This window comes from Bubalus kerabau, chromosome 1 (genome assembly GCF_029407905.1).
Source record: "Bubalus kerabau isolate K-KA32 ecotype Philippines breed swamp buffalo chromosome 1, PCC_UOA_SB_1v2, whole genome shotgun sequence".
NCBI classification, from domain to species: Eukaryota; Metazoa; Chordata; class Mammalia; order Artiodactyla; family Bovidae; genus Bubalus; species Bubalus kerabau.
In genome coordinates, this window is record NC_073624.1 from 86,806,171 (window position 1) to 86,824,323 (window position 18,153).

Consider the following 18,153-nt stretch of genomic DNA (forward strand, 5'->3'; position numbering starts at 1 on the left):
ATGTTAATGAACACTAATGCCTTCTTGCACAGCCAATAAGATCTTGAAGTCATACAGCTCAACAGCTCAAGAACTCCTTATATTGAAAAATAACACAGATCAGTATGGGTTATTATTAGGTCTTGGCTCACCAGCTGTGAAAAATTAGCTTGGTAAAGTTGGCAAAGAGATCAATAACTTAATTCATAAAACAAGAAAAAGCCTAAGTTCTGAGAAATGCAATTCTGGAAAGAGATTTGAGAGTAACATTTGGGAAGATAAGAGTATTTTTAAAAATAAAAAATTTGCAAGTAAAAGTAGGCAGCTTAGTGAAAAATCAGTAAAGAATAAATTAAAATGTAATTTACAAATAAACTAACATTTCAAGGAATTGCTAGCAATCATGTTTTAAAGTCAGTAGCATTACTGAATTTGTTTACCAAATATTAACTTTTATGCATTGAAAACTATATCTATGTTACTGAAACACATGATTTTTGACATCTCAAAATAGTAGCCATATATTTCCTCCATTCATTTTTTAGAATTCATTCATTGTAAATTGTATAGTATATTCTTTAAGAAGAGTAAAAGCACTAGCATCATATCAGTTTCTTGCTACAGTTAACAAAATACATTACTCCAATCTTTGGGATTTCTGACTTTGTATCTATAGCTTCCCATGTGACTCAATGGTAAAGAATTTTCCTGCCAAGCAGGAGAGCCAGGTTCAGTCCATGGGTCAGAAAGATCCTCAGAAGAAGGAAATGGCAACCCACTCTAGTATTCTTGGTTGTGAAATTCCATGAAGAGAGTAGCCTGGTGGGCTACAGTCCATGAAGTCACAAAAGAGCTGGACACAACTTTGCAACTGACCAAAAATCTATTTATACATTCACACACACACACACCCACACACAGGGAGACAGACAGACAGACAGAGACAGAGAGACAGAAGCAGAGAGAGGCAGATACAGAGAGAGATAAAGACATGCAATAGGAAAATCTGAGACAAGGCTGAGGGTGACTGGAGAAGTCAAGGCTGGAGAAGACTCTTGAAAGAGGACTGACTGATTTAATTCATTTAGGATTGATCTCCTTGCAGTCCAAGGGACTCTCAAGAGTCTTCTCCAACACCACAGTTCAAAAGTCTCAATTCTTTGGCACTCAGCTTTCTTTATAGTCCAACTCTCACATCCATACATGACTACTGGAAAAACTATAGCTTTGACTAGACAGACCTTTGTCAGCAAAGTGATGTTTCTGATTTTTAATATGATGTCTAGGTTTGTCACAGCTTTTCTTCCAAGAAACAAGCATCTTTTAATTTCATGGCTGCAGTTACCATCTGCAGTGATTTTGGAGCCCAAGAAAAAAGCCTAGCACTGTTTCCATTTTGTCCCCATCTATTTGCCATGAAGTGATGGGACTGGATGCCATGATCTTAGTTTCCTGAATGTTGAGTTTTAAGACAACTTTTTCACTCTCCTCTTTCACTTTCACCAAGAGGCTCTTTAGTTCCATTTCACTTTCTGCCATTAGAGTGGCATCATCTGCATATCTGAGGTTGTTGATATTTCTCCTGGAATCTTGATTCCAGCTTGTGTTGCATCCAGCCCAGCATTTCGCATGATGTAGTCTGCATGTAAGTTAAATAAGCAGGGTGACAATAAACAGCCTTGATGTACTCCTTTTCCGATTTTGAACTCATCAGTTGTTTCATGTTTGGTTCTGTTTCTTCTTGATCTGCATACAGGTTTCTCAGTAGACAGGTAAGGTGGTCTGGTACTCCTATGTCTTTAAGGATTTTCCAGTTTGTTGTGATCCACATAGTCAAAGGCTTTAGTGTAGTCAATGAAGCAAAAGTAGATGCTTTTCTAGAATTCCCTGCTTTCTTCATGATCCAACAAATGTTGGCAATTTGATCTCCGGTTCCTCCACCTTTTGTAAACCCTACTTGTACATCTGGAAGTTCACATACTGCTGAAGCCTAGCTTGAAGGATTTTGAGCATAACCTTACAGGCATACAAAATCAGTGCAACTGTCTATTCTGGTTGAATATGGAGAGATAGTGGCAGATTAAAAAAAAAATACATGGGATGTAAAACTGACTGTACTCTGGAACTAACCAGATACAGATGAGGGAAGGAAGCCCTCAAGGATAACATCTTCCTTCTCAGCAACTGAGTGGACCTGTCCTGTGGGGAACTGAAGGAATCCATTTGGGTAACAGAGGAGTATGGCTTTACACATGTTTATTTTGAGTTGCATATGACACATGCAAGTAAAAATGTTCAAGAGGCAGTCAGATATGTGGATCTCCTCTAGAGATCAGGAGAGAGGATAGGACTAAAGATCAAGATTTGAGAGTCCTAAGAACAGAGAAGGTAATTAAAGACATGGTGTTAGACATCAACATCCAGAGAGAGGGTGGAGAATAAGGAGAGAAAAATTAAGATAGAACTCTGCTGCTGCTGCTGCTAAGTCACTTCAGTCGTGTCTGACTCTGTGCGACCCCACAGATGGCCCAGCAGGCTCCCCTGTCCCTGGGATTCTCCAGGCAAGAACACTGGAGTGGGTTGCCATTTCCTTCTCCAACGCATGAAAGTGAAAAGTGAAAGTGAAGTCGCTCAGTCATGTCCGACTCTTAGTGACCCCATGGACCCTAGGGAACTTCAATATTCAAGGAGTGGGCAAGTAAAGAAAAGAGACAGAAAGACTCCTCAGAGAAGTAGCAGTGAAGTTAAAAGCATGTTGGAAGCAGACGAATGTTGAAATAGTGGCAACTATCACCTTTTCAACACACATTCTCTGTTTGGGGAACCCTTGTCTCACGTACAAGATGAAGTCACAACTCTAGTTTTCAGCATAGGTGGCAGCTAGAATGTAGACCTGCAGCCTAGGACAGAGAATCAGGGGCAAGCATTTCGATTCAGAAGAGAACTCCTGACTAAGCAGGTTGTGAGATCTTCTAGCAAGCACGGTGGAGAAGGTATGTAGCACTTAGGACTGGTCAGCTTCCGGAGTCCAGTCCCAGTGTCAGTATTTGTGTGAGTTGTGGTGCTGATAGCAAGAAGCAGAGGTAGTGGGATTTGTACCCAGATGAGATAGGAGTTGTCTTGGCTTAACATCATCTAAAGCTGTCTTCCCACATATATTGTAAGCCACCTAACATCCTTCAATAAATTCCAGAATGGATTCTGTTGTTTGCAAATCTGACCCCTGATCGATAAAATGTGCTCTCATGAAGACAAGGTAAATGTTTGAAGGAGGGACTGATCAATAGAATTAATTGCTGCCTACAGGTCAAGCAAGATACGGACTGAAAGATGTCTGATTTAACAATATAGATGTGATCAGTGACTTTGGTGAGAGCAGTTAGAAAGGGACATGGGTGTACATGCCACCCGTGGCGGATTCATGTTGATGTATGGCAAAACCAATACAATATTGTAAAGTAATTAGCCTCCAATTAAATGCATGGTGTGCCAGAAGATCTGATGTGCTGCAACTAAGACTCGACACAGTAAAATAAATTTTTAAAAAGGACTCACACCTAGATTTCCATACTTTTACCCAGTGTCTTATCATTATTGTTACAACAAAGTATTGTAAACTATTAAATGGGTACAGTTGAAATATATGTAGTTGATATGTTTGCTCTGTGTCCCAACTGAACGTGTCAGCCTTCAGAATACAGAAACAGAGAACCTATTTTAGTTGTTCTTTCTAATAAAACTTGGTTTTGAGAGAGGTACTCTTTCATAAGTTACTTAAAAAAAAAAAAAAGAAAGGGACATGGGATAAAAAATCTAGACTGAAGTGGGTTAAGGACAGCTGCTGACATGAAGAAATAATGAGTGAAAACACATCATATCTTAAAGAAATTTGGCTATAAAAAAGAAAGGGGGACAATAACACAAGAGCTAGAAGAGGAAGTGGGTTAATGAAGAAATGTAAGCATGTTTACTCTTTTTCTGTTTTATTGGGTTATAGTTGCTTTACAATGTTGTATTATTTTCTGCTGTACAACAAAGTGAATCAGCTAAATGTATGCATGTATACCCTCCCTCCTGGACCTCTCTTCCACTCTCCCCTCATCCCAGCCATCTAGGTTATCAGAGAGACAGGAAGGAATAACTAGAAAGACGTTGAAAACTGAGTTTGAGAGGATACTAGATGGAGCAAGTTTCCTCTGAAGACAGGAAGAGATGAGATTCAGCACTGAGATGGACCCCTGACTCCCAGGGGTAAGAGTATCTATTCCATTGGTAGGAGGAGAGGAAGAAAGAGTGGGTGTAGAGAAAGTGGTTGTAATGAGAGCAGGAGGATGAGGAAGTTACTGTTTCCATTTTCTGTATGGTTGGTAAAGAAGTTATTGGCTGAGAATAAGAGAATGGCCGAGTCAAAGGTCTTCAGGAAATAGTGAAGGTCTGTAACAAGCATTGTAAGCATGAGAGGAAACTGAGCTGGGATGCAGATGCACAGTTACCAAGCAGGGTACGTACAGCATGCAGCTGGGGCGGGTAACCACCCACACACAGCGGTACAGTGGACCACTGGACATTTTTGTAACACTTGGATTCGTACAGTGCATGTTATAGACATTATATGTTAATTCTCATAAGAACCTTGTGACCCAGGGAGAACACTCCTTTTTCAAAGCCTTTTTCACAGCCAAGCAACATGCTCCAAGGTGAGAAGTTTCTCAAGTGTTTGTTGTATGTCAGTGGTTGGCAAATTGAGAGAAGAATCACCCCATGTAACCCACTGTTCACCCTTGAGCTGGTCTCTATCTTTGCAGTGTAACCTACCAACACACATGGATATAAGCCTCTTGTTGCAGAAGAACTCAAAAATACATCTTTGCTCTTTGTCTTTGCTCTCTCTTATCTGCCAGTCTAAACTGGATTCACACTTCAAGGCCCAGATGAAGTCCCAATTCCTTCACAGTGTCTCCGGAGCCTTTTTGGCCATGGGGAGTCCATCTGTCTCTACTTTTGCACTTTTTATCTGTGCTACTTAGTAGCTGTTTTGGCTGAATCCAACCTACGAAACTAAGAAACAGACCTACTCATTTGAAACATTGCCTTGTCATGTTGTATTTGAAAATTCATCAAGATGAACAGCATTCATTCCAAGAAGGCAGATTAGTATTTTTAAATATTAAAAACTAATTTAACAAATATGTTTATTTTGCCAACACTATTCATTACAATATTCAAATTGTTGCTCAGTAAGAATTAGATTAATCTAAACATTATATCAGTGCTCATTACACAAAGTCGGTCCAGTTTCCAATTGTTTGTTTATCCGTAAATCACTGACTAAATGGCATTGCTAAATTTGACAATTTTAATCAATGTTTAATGCTGCTTAGGAAGTATGACCTCATAACAACTCAGTATAAACAAACATATATGTTTTAAAATTTCAGTCCCATATCTTTACTATCACACTCTTATTTAAGGAAATGAACAGTATAAAAATCTGTTTAAAAGCATATTTTTTCATATTAAAGAAAAACTACTTGGAGGTAACTGAAAATGGAATCAAAAGTAAAAATGAAAATATTTTTACATATTATCAAAATACTAGGGATCTATTTTTGTATCATACTAAAGAATGAGATGCAATTTAGAACCACGTGTCCTTATCTTTTTTAAGAGTAGCACCAATTTCCTAACAATTCCTTGTGTACAAACACACAAAGCTCTTTTTGCTCTGGAATAGTCTTTTGCCCAAATAAGCGAAGTCCTCCACCACATATATCTCTCACTCTTCTATGGCATTTAATTTGTGCTTCTCACAATACACAGTTACTGTCTCCTAAAAACGCCTATTTCTATTCATAACATTAATAATAAAAATAACATTTATTCCTATATCTGGTTACTCTGACCATGCCATTTCATTTTTCCTCACAGTATCACATATTATCACAACTGATTCCAAACATAATTCTAGATCACTGAATCAAAGTCAGAATCTGTGCAATTCTTAGGTATTTCTAGCTATATTGATTTCTGCCATTAACCATGCTCAAACTTCCATTTCCTATCTCCAAGCTTTTTTTCACTTGCTGCTCATGGATAACCTTATTTTATATTGGGGTTCCTTTTGAAACTCATGAATATATAATGAGAGGAAGAGATTTGTAAGAGGAGAGTTAATAGTTGTGTCTCATTTCAAACAAACATTTGTTAATTGGCTTCAACACTTTTAACAAATATAACTAAAACATATGACTTAGATTTCTTGAAAGGCAAGATAGAGCTGGTATTTATAATTTAATCTCTAAGTTAAAACAGACCTTAAACTTAATGAAGTTGCAAAATAGACTTTTCCCATCAATTTAAATTTTAATCCTCCTACACTGTTGGTGAGAATGTAAATTTGTGCAGACAGTATGGATAACAGTATGGAGGTACCTTAAAAAACTAAAAATAGAATTATCATATGATCCAGTATCCTCACTCCTGGGCATATATCTAGAGAAAACCATAATTCTAAAAGATACATTCACCCCAATATTCATTGCAGCACTATTTACAATAGCTAGGACATGGAAGCAAGCTAAATGTCCAATGATAGAGGAATGGATAAAAAAGATGTAGTACACATATACAATGGAATACTGCTTTTGTTTAGTTCCTAAGTCATATCCTACTCTTTGCAACTTCACGGACTGCAGCCCGCCAGACTCCTCTGTCCTTGTTATTTTCCAGGCAAGAATACTAGAAGAGGTTGCCACTTCTTTCTCCAGGGGATCTTCCAAACCCAGGGATTGAACCCGAGTCTCCTGCATTAGCAGGCAGATTCTTTATCACTGAACCACCACAGAAGTCCATATAATGGAATATTCAGTTCAGTTCAGTGGCTCAGTCGTGTCTGACTCTTTGCGACCCCATGAATTGCAGCACGCCAGCCCTCCCTGTACAACTCCTGGAGTTCACTCAAACTCACGTCCATCAAGTCAGTGACGCCACCCAGCCATCTCATCTTCTGTCGTCCCCTTCTCCTCCTGCCCCCAATCCCTCCCAGCATCAGTCTTTTCCAATGAGTCAAATCAGTTTCAGCTTTAGCATCATTCCTTCCAAAGAACACCCAGGACTGATCTCCTTTAGAATGGACTGGTTGGATCTCCTTGCAATCCAAGGGACTCTCAAGAGTCTTCTCCAACACCACAGTTCAAAAGCATCAATTCTTCGGTGCTCAGCTTTCTTCACAGTCCAACTCTTCACATCCATACATGACCACTGGAAAAACCATAGCCTTGACTAGACGGACCACTGTTGGCAAAGTAATGTCTCTGCTTTTCAATATGCTATCTAGGTTGGTCATAACTTTCCTTCTAAGGAGTAAGTGTCTTTTAATTTCATGGCTGCAATCACCATCTGCCATGATTTGGGAGCCCAAAAAAATAAAGTCTGACACTGTTTCCCCATCTATTTCCCATGAAGTGATGGGACCAGATGCCATGATTTTCATTTTCTGAATGTTGAGCTTTAAGCCAGCTTTTTCACTCTCCTCTTTCACTTTCATCAAGAGGCTTTTTAGTTCCTCTTCACTTTCTGCCATAAGGGTGGTATCATCTGCATATCTGAGGTTATTGATATTTCTCCCGGCAATCTTGATTCCAGCTTGTGCTTCTTCCAGCCCAGCGTTTCTCATGATGTACTCTGCATATAAGTTAAATAAGCAGGGTGACAGTATACAGGCTTGATGTACTCCTTTTCCTATTTGGAACCAGTCTGTTGTTCCATGTCCAGTTCTAACTGTTTTTTCCTGACCTGCATATAGGTTTCTCAAGAGGCAGGTCAGGTGGTCTGGTATTCCCATCTCTTTCAGAACTTTCCTCAACCATGAAAAAGAATGAAATAATGCCATTTAGAGCAAAGTGGGTGGACCTAGGGGCTTTTCTGGTGCTCAGACAGTAAGGAATCCGCCTGCAATGCAGGAGAATCAAGTTCCATCCCTAAGTTGGGAAGATCCCTTGGAGAAGGGAATGGCAACCCACTTTAGTATTCTTGCCTGGAGAATGCCATGGACAGAGGAGCCTGGCACCTATGGTCCAAAGAGTCGCAAAGAGTCAGACACGACTGAAGCAACTAAGCATGCACACATGGATGGACCTAGAGATTGTCATACCAAGTGAAGTCAGAAAGAGGAAGACAAATCTCATATGATATTGCTTACATGTGAAATCTTAAAAAAAAAAAAAAAAAAAACAGTACAAATCAAGTTATATAGAAAACAAATAGTTACAGATGTAGAAAATAAAGTTATTACCAGGGTTAAGTGGGAGACAGATAAACTAGGAGATTGGGATTGGCATATATACACTACTATATATAAAATAGATAACTAATAAGGACATACTGTATAGCCCCGGGAACTCTACTTAATTCTCTGTAATGGCCTACATGGGAAAAGAATCTAAAAAAGAATGGATATATGTATACATATGTCTGATTCACTTTGTGGTACAGCAGAAACTAAAACAATATTGTAAATTAGCTATACTTTTTAAAATAAATTAAAAAAATTATTGATCATATGATGCGTCACACATCACTTCAAATGTATACTTTTCAAGGGTTTTTTTCAAAAATGATTTTTGTTTATCTAATAAAAAAACTGATGAAGAACTACTGCTTCACATAAGACACCAGCAGCTGATTTTGCTTAGTTCTAAGCATTTTCCCCTAACATTAATAAATAAGTATATATACATATAATGATCAAGTATTTAAACCTGCCACTCACTTATAGAAAAATAACATGAATTCCTATGTTTACATTTAAAGTTTTACCATGTAATTTGCAAAATAAGGACAAATTTTATAAACTCTATATCCAAAAACTGGTTTGAATTTTATTACTTTGGCATAAAGTGGTTTGTTTCTAGAAATAATCCATACTAAATTAGTTACTGCAGTAGCTAAAGATCTCATTATAAATGCCTTAAAATATGATCATCATACAGACTCTAAAAGTATTGCTGTCTCAACTTTGCAATAAACTAATAATATAATATCTTCAGTTCAGTTCAGTCACTCAGTCATGTCTGACTTCTTGCAACCCCATGGATTGCAGCATGCCAGGCTTCCCTGTCCATCACTAACTCCCAGAGCTTTCTCAAACTCGTGTCTATTGAGTCAGTGATGCCATCCAACCATCTCATCTTCTGTCATCCCCTTCTGCTCCCGCCTTCAATCTTTCCCAGCATCAGGGTCTTTTCAAATGAGTCAGTTCTTCACATCAGGTGGCCAAAGTATTGGAGTTTCAGCTGCAGCATCAGTCCTTCCAAAGAATATTTAGGACTGATTTCCTTTGGGATGGACTGGTTGGATCTCCTTGCTGTCCAAGGGACTCTCAAAAGTCTTCTCCAACACCACAGTTCAAAATCATCAATTCTTCAGCACTCAGCTTTTTTATGGTCCAACTCTCACATCCATACATGACTATTAGGAAACCATAGCTTTGACTAGATGGACCTTTGTTAGCAAAGTAATGACTGTGCTGTTTAATATGTTGTCTAGGTTTGGCCATAGCTTTTCTTCAAAAGAGCAAGCATCTTTTAATTTCTTTTTTTTTCTTTTCTTTTTTTTTTCATCCAACAAGAAGCCATAACTTTATTAGATAGAAACAGTACAAATTTCAAACCCAGCTGCAGTTACTCTTTTGAAACACCAAAAAAAGGTCGTCTTTTCAGATGGTTACATTGTTAATTCCATAATAGCATTTACAATACCATTACTGTTGTTCTTCAGGGCTCTGACTGCCTTTGCTCTCGACACATTTGCTTGTGACATGACCGATTCTATGTCCTTAACTTCCACACCTGTTCCGTCAACCTCTTCCTCTTCACTCTCCTCTTGTACAGTTGGAGTCTGTGTGTTTTCTTGGATGTTTGAGACAGCTTCACCTTGAACTTTTAATTTCTCAGCAGCTGCTAACTGTGCTTGCTGAGATAAATCCTCAATCTTGGCTTCCCCAAAAACAACGTAGGTATCTGAAACTGGGCTCTTGTACACATCTGGTTTTGTGATGACAAAAAGGATATTCTTAGATTTCCGGATAGTGACTCTAGTAACCCCTGTAACCTGTCGAAGACCCAGTTTGGACATAGCCTTCCGTGCCTTCTTTTCACTCCGGCTCTGTTTTGCTTTACTGACTGGTTCTTCATCGATTTCAGCTGCTGCTGCCAGCTGAGCTTGTTGTGTGGTTGCCTGTGTAGAATCCTGTTCCTCAAGCTCTGGGACTGATTCATCACTATCAGATTCTGTTCCAGACCCTGTCTCAGCCTGGGGCTGTGGCAACTCCTGCTCTGTAGCAAGGACGGTGTCTGTGGCTTCACCGGGCATTTTGTGCGGGGAACGCGGAACCAAGATGGCGGCAAAAAGAGAGCGAACGAGCGAGAGCGTGACCCACGCCTGTTGCAGAACAAAGCCTGGCGGAGGGGGAGCATCTTTTAATTTCATGACTGCAGTCACTATCTGCAGTGATTTTGGAGACCAAAAAAAAAAAAAAAATAAAGTCTCTCACTGTTTCCACTGTCTCCCCATCTATTTGCCATGAAGTAATGGGACTGGATGCCATGATCTTAGTTTTCTAAATGCTGGGTTTTAAGCCAACTTTTTCACTCTGCTCTTTCATTTTCATCAAGAGGCTCTTTAGTTCTTCACTTTCTGCCATAAGGGTGGTGTCATCTGCATATCTGAGGTTATTGATATTTCTCCCGGTAATCTTGATTCCAGCTTGTGCTTCATCGAGCCTAGCATTTCCCCTGATGTACTCTGCATATAAGTTAAATAAGCAGGGTGACAATATACAGCCCTGATGTACTCGTTTCCCAGTTTGGAACCAGTTTGTTGTTTCATGTCCAGTTCTAACTGTTGCTTCTCAGGAGACACAGGTAAGGGTCTGGTATTCCCATCTCTTTAAGAATTTTCCACAGTTTGTTGTTAATATCTTATTTTGTTAATAATATATTAGTTCCCCAAATAAATTCATGTTGCATGAATTGACTCTGAAACTGGTAGTAATAAATATATGTGTAAAACACAAGTTCAATGCAAAATCTTACCAAAGACTTATTTTTCTGGAAGGCATTTTCACATACTTAATCTTATTTAACCTTCTTTCCCCCAACAAACTCATAAGACCATTTCTCCCTGTTTAATAGGTGAGGTGACTGACTCAGATATATTAAGTGATTTGCACACATTCCAGTTAGTAAATGATTTGATCATATAAATGTTTTACACTTATTTGTCTATTAAATCCTCAAATTTCTTCTAACATTTAAAAAAAAATTATAGCTATATGCACATCTAAATCTTTAAAATATCCATCTGGCTACCAGAATAACTCTTTATGCACAAGGAGTTGTACAAAATAAGTATGTGTTCTAATTGACTTTTCAGCATTGACAAGTAAAAGGGTGTTCTTAATTTTGCTCCTATAAAAGAAGTTGCTGGAACTTTACTGGTGGTCCGGTGGTTAAGAATCCCCCTGTCAATTCAGGGACTTGGGTTTAATCCCTTGTCAGGAATATCCCACATGCCACAGGGCAACTAAGCCTGTGTGCTATAACTACAAAGCCTGTGCGCCCTAGAACTCATGTTCTATAACAAGAGAAGCCACTTCAGTGAGAAGTCCATTCACTACAACCAGACAAAGCTCACATGCAACAGCAAAGACCCAGCACAATCAAGAATAAATAAATAAAATTTTAAAAAGCTCTCATACACAAACTACAAAATTCTCAAGATACCACATAGCAGCTTTTTCAGTCGTCACAGCATGTTCAGAACTACTAAAAAAGTGGAAAAAAAAAAAAAGAAAATCTATCGCTGATTTATGTTGCTGTTTGGTAAAAACCAACACAATACTATAAAGCAATTATCTTTCAATTAAAAATAAATAAATTTGAAAAACAAAGAAAAAGCAGGAAAAAAAGGATTTTTTATCTACTTTTTTTTGTTCTTTGGAATGTAGGTCCTACAGAAGCCTTGTTTATTTCCATATTTATGAGAGTTTGCCCCCTTCTCCATCATCATATTATGTCTCTCCCATCACAGAGCTAAACCAGCACAGAGGTCCAGGCAGCCCTTACAAGCTTGTACATAACCCCCTCCTCAACTCTGGCATAAGACCAAAAGCCCTCAAAAGAATCCAATAATACAAACAGACACTGGGGGTAGACATCATGCTCACCTATAGCCATGTTCTATTCTTTACTTAGTTTAAAACAGTGGTTCTCAGTCAGGAGCAATTTTGCCTTCCCAGGGAAATTTGGCAATGTCCAGAGACATTTTTGATTGTCACAACTGTAAGTTGGGAGATGGACAGGTGTGCTACTGGCATCTAATGGGAAAAGACCAGGGATGATGTTAAACATCCCACAGTGCACAGGACAGCCTCCACAATAAAGAATTATCAAGTCCAGAAGGTCAGTAGTATCAAGTTTGAGAAATCCTGGTTAAACTAACACCACTGTGATACATGGGGATATATGCCACACAGGCTCAAGAATTCATCTTTCTAGAGAGGGAGAAGGCAATGGCACCCCACTCCAGTACTCTTGCCTGGAAAATCTCACGGATGGAGGAGCCTGGTAGGCTGCAGTCCAGGGGATCGCTAAGAGTCGGACATGACTGAGTGACTTCACTTTCACTTTTCACTTTCAAGCATTGGAGAAGGAAATGGCAGCCCACTCCAGTGTTCTTGCCTGGAGAATCCCAGGGACGGGGGAGCCTGGTGGGCTGCCGTCTATGGGGTCGCAGAGAGTCGGACACGACTGAAGTGACTTAGCAGCGGCAGCAGAGAGGAATAAATTAATTAAAGTCTCAAAAATAATAACATGTTTTGAAAAAGCCATTGTTAGAAAGATGTCAATACATAAAGAACTAGTGTAAGAATAATCTTTTTCAAATTTGAATGTAAATGAGAATCACCTGGGAAACCTGTAAAAATGAATATTTTTGAGATTCAACCCAAGATAAGGGCTGCAACAAGGAATCTGTATTTTAAACAACCTCTTTGGGTGAATTTGATACAGCTTGAATCTCTAAACTCTAAGCACTCTAAGAAACTAAATTGAAATAAAATTGCATAGTGATGAAAATAAACTGAGTCTGTGAACACCTAAAATTTTCCTCCAGTTGAACATATGGCTAAAGAACACTGGATAGTTACCAAATTATTAAAATTTATCATATGAACTTTATGCCTTAAACCAGGGCTTTTCAAATTTTCATATGATCAGGAATCAACTGGAGACTTGTTAACATGCAGATCTGATTCAGTAGGTCTGAGATGCAGTATGAGATTCTGCATTTTTAACCAGCTCCCATGTGATGGTCTATATTGTTGGTCCTTGGACCAGCATGTTGAATAATAAAGTCTTAAAAAACAACTGCCAGAGAAGAAAACAAGACGGTGGAGTAGGTGGACGTGGAGTACATCTCTCTCCATGGATACAACAGGAACACACCTTCAGACACAGAAATACATGCAGAACACCAGCTTAAAGCAGATAGGAGTACCTGACTAGCAGAAAAGAATATATAGAACCATGCAAAACTCGGTAGGATGAAGAAACTAGGGGAAAAACAAGTGTGTTAGTAGGACTGGACCTGCCCTCAGCAGATGGGGGAACTGAAGCCGGGGTAGTATCCCCACATCAGGGCAACAGTCTGAGTCAGACTGATAGTGAAAGAGCTGATCTGTGGCAGTCTAAATGGAATGAGAATCAGACAGTCCTTGCCACAGCCGTACATACCTTGGACAGGGACACAGGTCCCCTGGAAGCACAGAAGCTGGGAGCTGGAGTTCAGGGATTGTGGAGCAATCCCAGGGCGAGGGCTGCTATTGACTGAGGAGAGACAGATCAAGGGGATGTGAGGGAGGAGACTGTGGTGGGAAATGCCTGTGGAGGAAAGCTGAGTAGCCATGGAAGCAAGGCATTACTGCTGAGTCACACGGAGGGCGCGGAGCCATCACCATAGCCTCCCTCCCCCCACATGCCAGCATGGGCAGCTGAACAATAGAGAGACTGGCCCATCAAACACCTGATGCACTGAACTACAGAGTAGGACACCATCCCGTGGGGCCCCTCTACGTGCCTGACACACCAAACAACAGAGAAGGACCCCAGGCAAGGGAGTCCTCTAACTGCCTGAATAGGTGGAGCTACAGAGAAAGACTGGCCAAAGCTGGCCATCGCCAGCTACAAGGGGCTAGAAAAAAGACTCTGATAGGGCATAACTCCTGCAGTGGAGGCAGTCTGTGTCCTGGCATACTTGGCACCGCCAGGGTCCCTGCAAGCCAAGCAGCTGTACCACCTTCACACTCAGCTCTCACTAGGGCAGAGCTGCCACAGGCAAAAATAAAAGTCTTGTTTCTATGCACACAGGGTCGCTCCAGTCATGTCCCATTCTTTGCAACCCTGTAGACTGTGGCCTGCCAGGTTTCTCCAGACAAGAACACTGGAGCATATTGGCCAATACTGGTTGACATACTCTTCTAAAGCACTATATTTCCTGCTGCTCTAGCCGCCAACTCCCCTGAGTACCTGGTGCTGCCAGAACCCCTGCAACCCAAGCAGCTGCACCACCTCCACACCTGGCCTTTACAGGGGCAAACCCAAGTCCTCCAGGCCAGCCTCAGGAGCAAACCCCAGTGGAGGACCCACATGCAGAGGTGGAAATAAAACCACAATTGAAACCCAGGGGCAGTGTGACTAAGGAAGAAGACCCAAAACCTTCCCACCAGCTGTACAAGCTGCAGATTAAATCCTCATGATCCACTGGGCAGACTTTGTGTCTATGGAATATATAAAAGGACACTGAGAGCTCCCACAAAAGAAAACACACTAGTTCTGACAGCTGTGGACATTGGAGGCAAGTACACACAGGAGTAGGACCAGATTAGAATCTGAGCTTCCCCCACAGCAGGTCCAGAGACAAGCACAGTGTTGGAGGGCATCCTAGGGAGGTGAGATGGACTCCTAGCAAAGGAAAGATAAGCTTTTGAGCTTTTTTTTTTTTCCTCTCTTTTCTTAATTTTAATTTTTTAAACATTATTATTTTTTCTACATCTATTCATTTGTTTGCATTTCCTACTGTTCTTTCCCCCTTGCAGTTAATCTTTAATGTATATAAATCTTCATCTACCTCTATTTAACTTTGCATATCCTTTCTTTCTTTTCTTTCTTTCTTTCCCTCTCAACAAATTTCTTAAGCTTTGTTTTCACTGCTTTAATCACCACTTGGCACCTTGCTTCAGTTTTGTTTTCTAGTTTGTGCTTTAGTTAGTTTTGTTCTTAACTGGTAAATATAATTTTTGATTTCCTTTGTTTGCTGGGTCAATCTACTGTACTTTATTTTTGGTGGACAGTTTTGACTTTGTTTATGGGTGAATATGTATATGTGTATATTCCATTATTATTTGACTGATTTTCTAATTGCCATTTGCCTGGGGTTCCTCTTTAGAGTCTCACTTTTGGGTATTTGTTTTAATCTCACCAATGCCATAACAAACCACTTGTGGAATCTTCTTTACTGACCAGAGATCAAGCCCTGAGCCTTTGAAGTGGGAGCACTGACTCTAAGACCCTTGACTACCAGAGAACTAATGCTAGGGAGTATCAAATAGAGAGAACTCATACAAAGGAAATCACTTGAATACAAGACCCAGCATCACACAACCACCAGTAGCACCCTGTGCAGGACACCTCATCGAAACAACAAACAAAACAAAAAAACAAACCCAATCATCAGCAGACAGGATTAACACCTCACTCAGCCTTGCCCATCAGAGGAAAAACAAACAAAAAAACTCAGCACAAATCTCACCCCATATGAAACTTACACAAACCACTGGACCAGCCTTAGGAAGGGAGAAACCAAAAGGAAGAAAGAATTCAACCTTGAAGACTGGGAAAAGGAGACCTCAAGCACAGTAAGTTAAAAAATAATAAGAATAATGAAAAGGCAGAGAAATACTACACAAATGGAGGAACAAACTAGAAACAGAAGTCCAAGTAAATGAAGAAATAGGCAAACTACCTGAATAAAAATTCAGAATAATGATAGTAAAGATGATCAAAAACCTTGAAAACAAATGGAGAAAATGTAAGAATCAATTAACAGAGAACTATAAGAATTAACGAATAAACATAAAGAGAGACACACAATACAATTACTGAAATCAAAAATACTCTGGAAGGAATCAATAGCAGAATATCTGAAGCAGAAGAACGAATCAGTGAGCTGGAAGATAAAATGATGGAAATAACTTTTGAAGAGCAGAATAAAGTAAAAAGAATAAAAAAAAACTGAGGATTGTCTCAGAGACTTCTAGGACAATATCAAACACACCAACATTCAAATTATAAGAATTCCGAAAGATGAAAAGGAAAAGAAAGAGTATGAGAAAATTTTTGAAAAGATTATACTTGAAAATTTCCCCAACATGGAAAAGGAAATAGTCAATTAAATCCAAGAGGCACAAAGAGTCCCATATAGGATAAACCCAAGAAGAAACAAGCCAAGACACAAACTAATCAAACTAACAAAGACTAAATACAAAGAAAGAATATTAAAAGCAGCAAGGGAAAAGCAACAAGTAACATACAAGGGGAACCCCATATGCTTAACAGCTGATCTTGCAGCAGAAACTCTCTAGAAGGAAATGCAGGATATATTTAAAGTACTGAAAGGGAAAAAATCTACAACCAAGATTACTGTACCTGGCAAGGATCTGACTGAAAATTGATGGAGAAATAAAAAGCTTTTCAGACAAGCAAAAGCTAAGAGAATTCAGTACCACCAACCAGCTTTACAACAAATTTTAAAAGGCGTTAATATAAAGAAGGAAGGAAGAAAAGAAGGAAGGAGGAGAGGGAGGGAGGGACTAGGAAAGACAGAGTAAGAGAGAGAGGGAGGGAGTGGTAAGGCAGGAAGGAATAAAACAGTTCTCCCGTTGTCTTCTGGTGTGGATTATTAGTTTCTCTAATGCCAACAAGCTGCTTTTCAGATGGACTAAGATTTTTTTTCCTGTTCAGAAACTTTCAATTTTTAAAGCCAGTTAACTGCTTTAAAAAACAAAAAAAAAAAGGCCTTTCTGCAGAAAATATCTTTATGGTATTCTTACCCATAAAAATAACAATTAGATTACGTATGTATTAAGTAATTCAAAAGTAGTAAAAGTTTAAAAGCACCGAATTTGAAGATAGATGACATGAATTTGTACCCTAGGCTTACTGTTTGCTATCTAAATAACTGATTTGGGGGAAAATCATTTTATTTCCAAGATCTTCAGTTTTCTTAATTACAAAACAAGAGATTATAATAATCATAGGACTGCTAGATGAAATAAACTGTTGTATATGGAAAGCTTTCTAAACATTTCTTAACAACAATATGGTTATTAGTTGTTCTTTTTGTTTTTTATATTTTCCCTACTGACAAATAATATAAGAAGAAAAAAGAAGACAACAGAGAAAAGATAGAGAAATTGCATGTTTTCATTTAAGATTTATGCTCACATTTCTTTGTACATGCCTACAGTACACTGAAATGCAAAAGTAAGAAGAAAGTAGAAAAATTAGAATGAATTAAAAAGATGGAAATAGGGCAAGAGGAGACAGTGTTTCTTTTGATGTGACAGGTTAAAAAAAAAAAACAGGTATTTGAACTGGATATCTAATTATAATAGTTTATGTTTGAGGTGTGGCATGATTGGCACATTGCAAATGCTAACCAAATGTTTATTAAGATTCTAATCTTCATGTTCATTTAAGTCAAGTGGCATTTATTTAAACAACTTCTGCATGCCAAACATTTGATGTTCAAGTCCATTGGTTTGCAAATTATAGCTAGTATTCAAATCGTAGGTGAAAACAGAGTATTCAGTAAAAGCAACGGTAGATACGGGAAATTTTCTGGGATTTGTGGTCCTTCAAGTATGCATGCCATTCCTTTCCTTGCACTACTCAAAATAATTCTTAAAGGAAAATATATAACAATTTAAAACAACTGAATCAATTCTAGCTATAAAAAGCCTACAAGACAATTAGACTTTCTTATATTGTTAATAAGTTCAATACTTTTCTTGCATAATTCTTTAGTGATAAGGTAGCCTAAAGGTGGGGCTTCCCA

General features: G+C 38.9%; 2 protein-coding genes across 6 annotated transcripts in view; both read right to left on the reverse strand.

Moving 5' to 3' along the window:
* The window catches only part of NELL2 (neural EGFL like 2), a 420,064-nt gene that overhangs the window by 209,972 nt on the left and 191,939 nt on the right, over nucleotides 1-18,153 (reverse strand). The gene's annotated exons all lie outside the window — the stretch shown is intronic.
* Nucleotides 9,568-10,448, reverse strand: LOC129652654 (nascent polypeptide-associated complex subunit alpha-like). The gene has a single exon (XM_055581499.1). The coding sequence runs from the start codon at nucleotides 10,348-10,350 to the stop codon at nucleotides 9,703-9,705; it is 648 nt and encodes a 215-aa protein (XP_055437474.1). The 5' UTR covers nucleotides 10,351-10,448; the 3' UTR covers nucleotides 9,568-9,702.

What these genes read in the sequence shown, in the direction of transcription:
- LOC129652654 (XM_055581499.1), bottom strand. Translation starts at nt 10,350, where the DNA reads ATGCCCGGTGAAGCCACAGACACCGTCCTTGCTACAGAGCAGGAGTTG.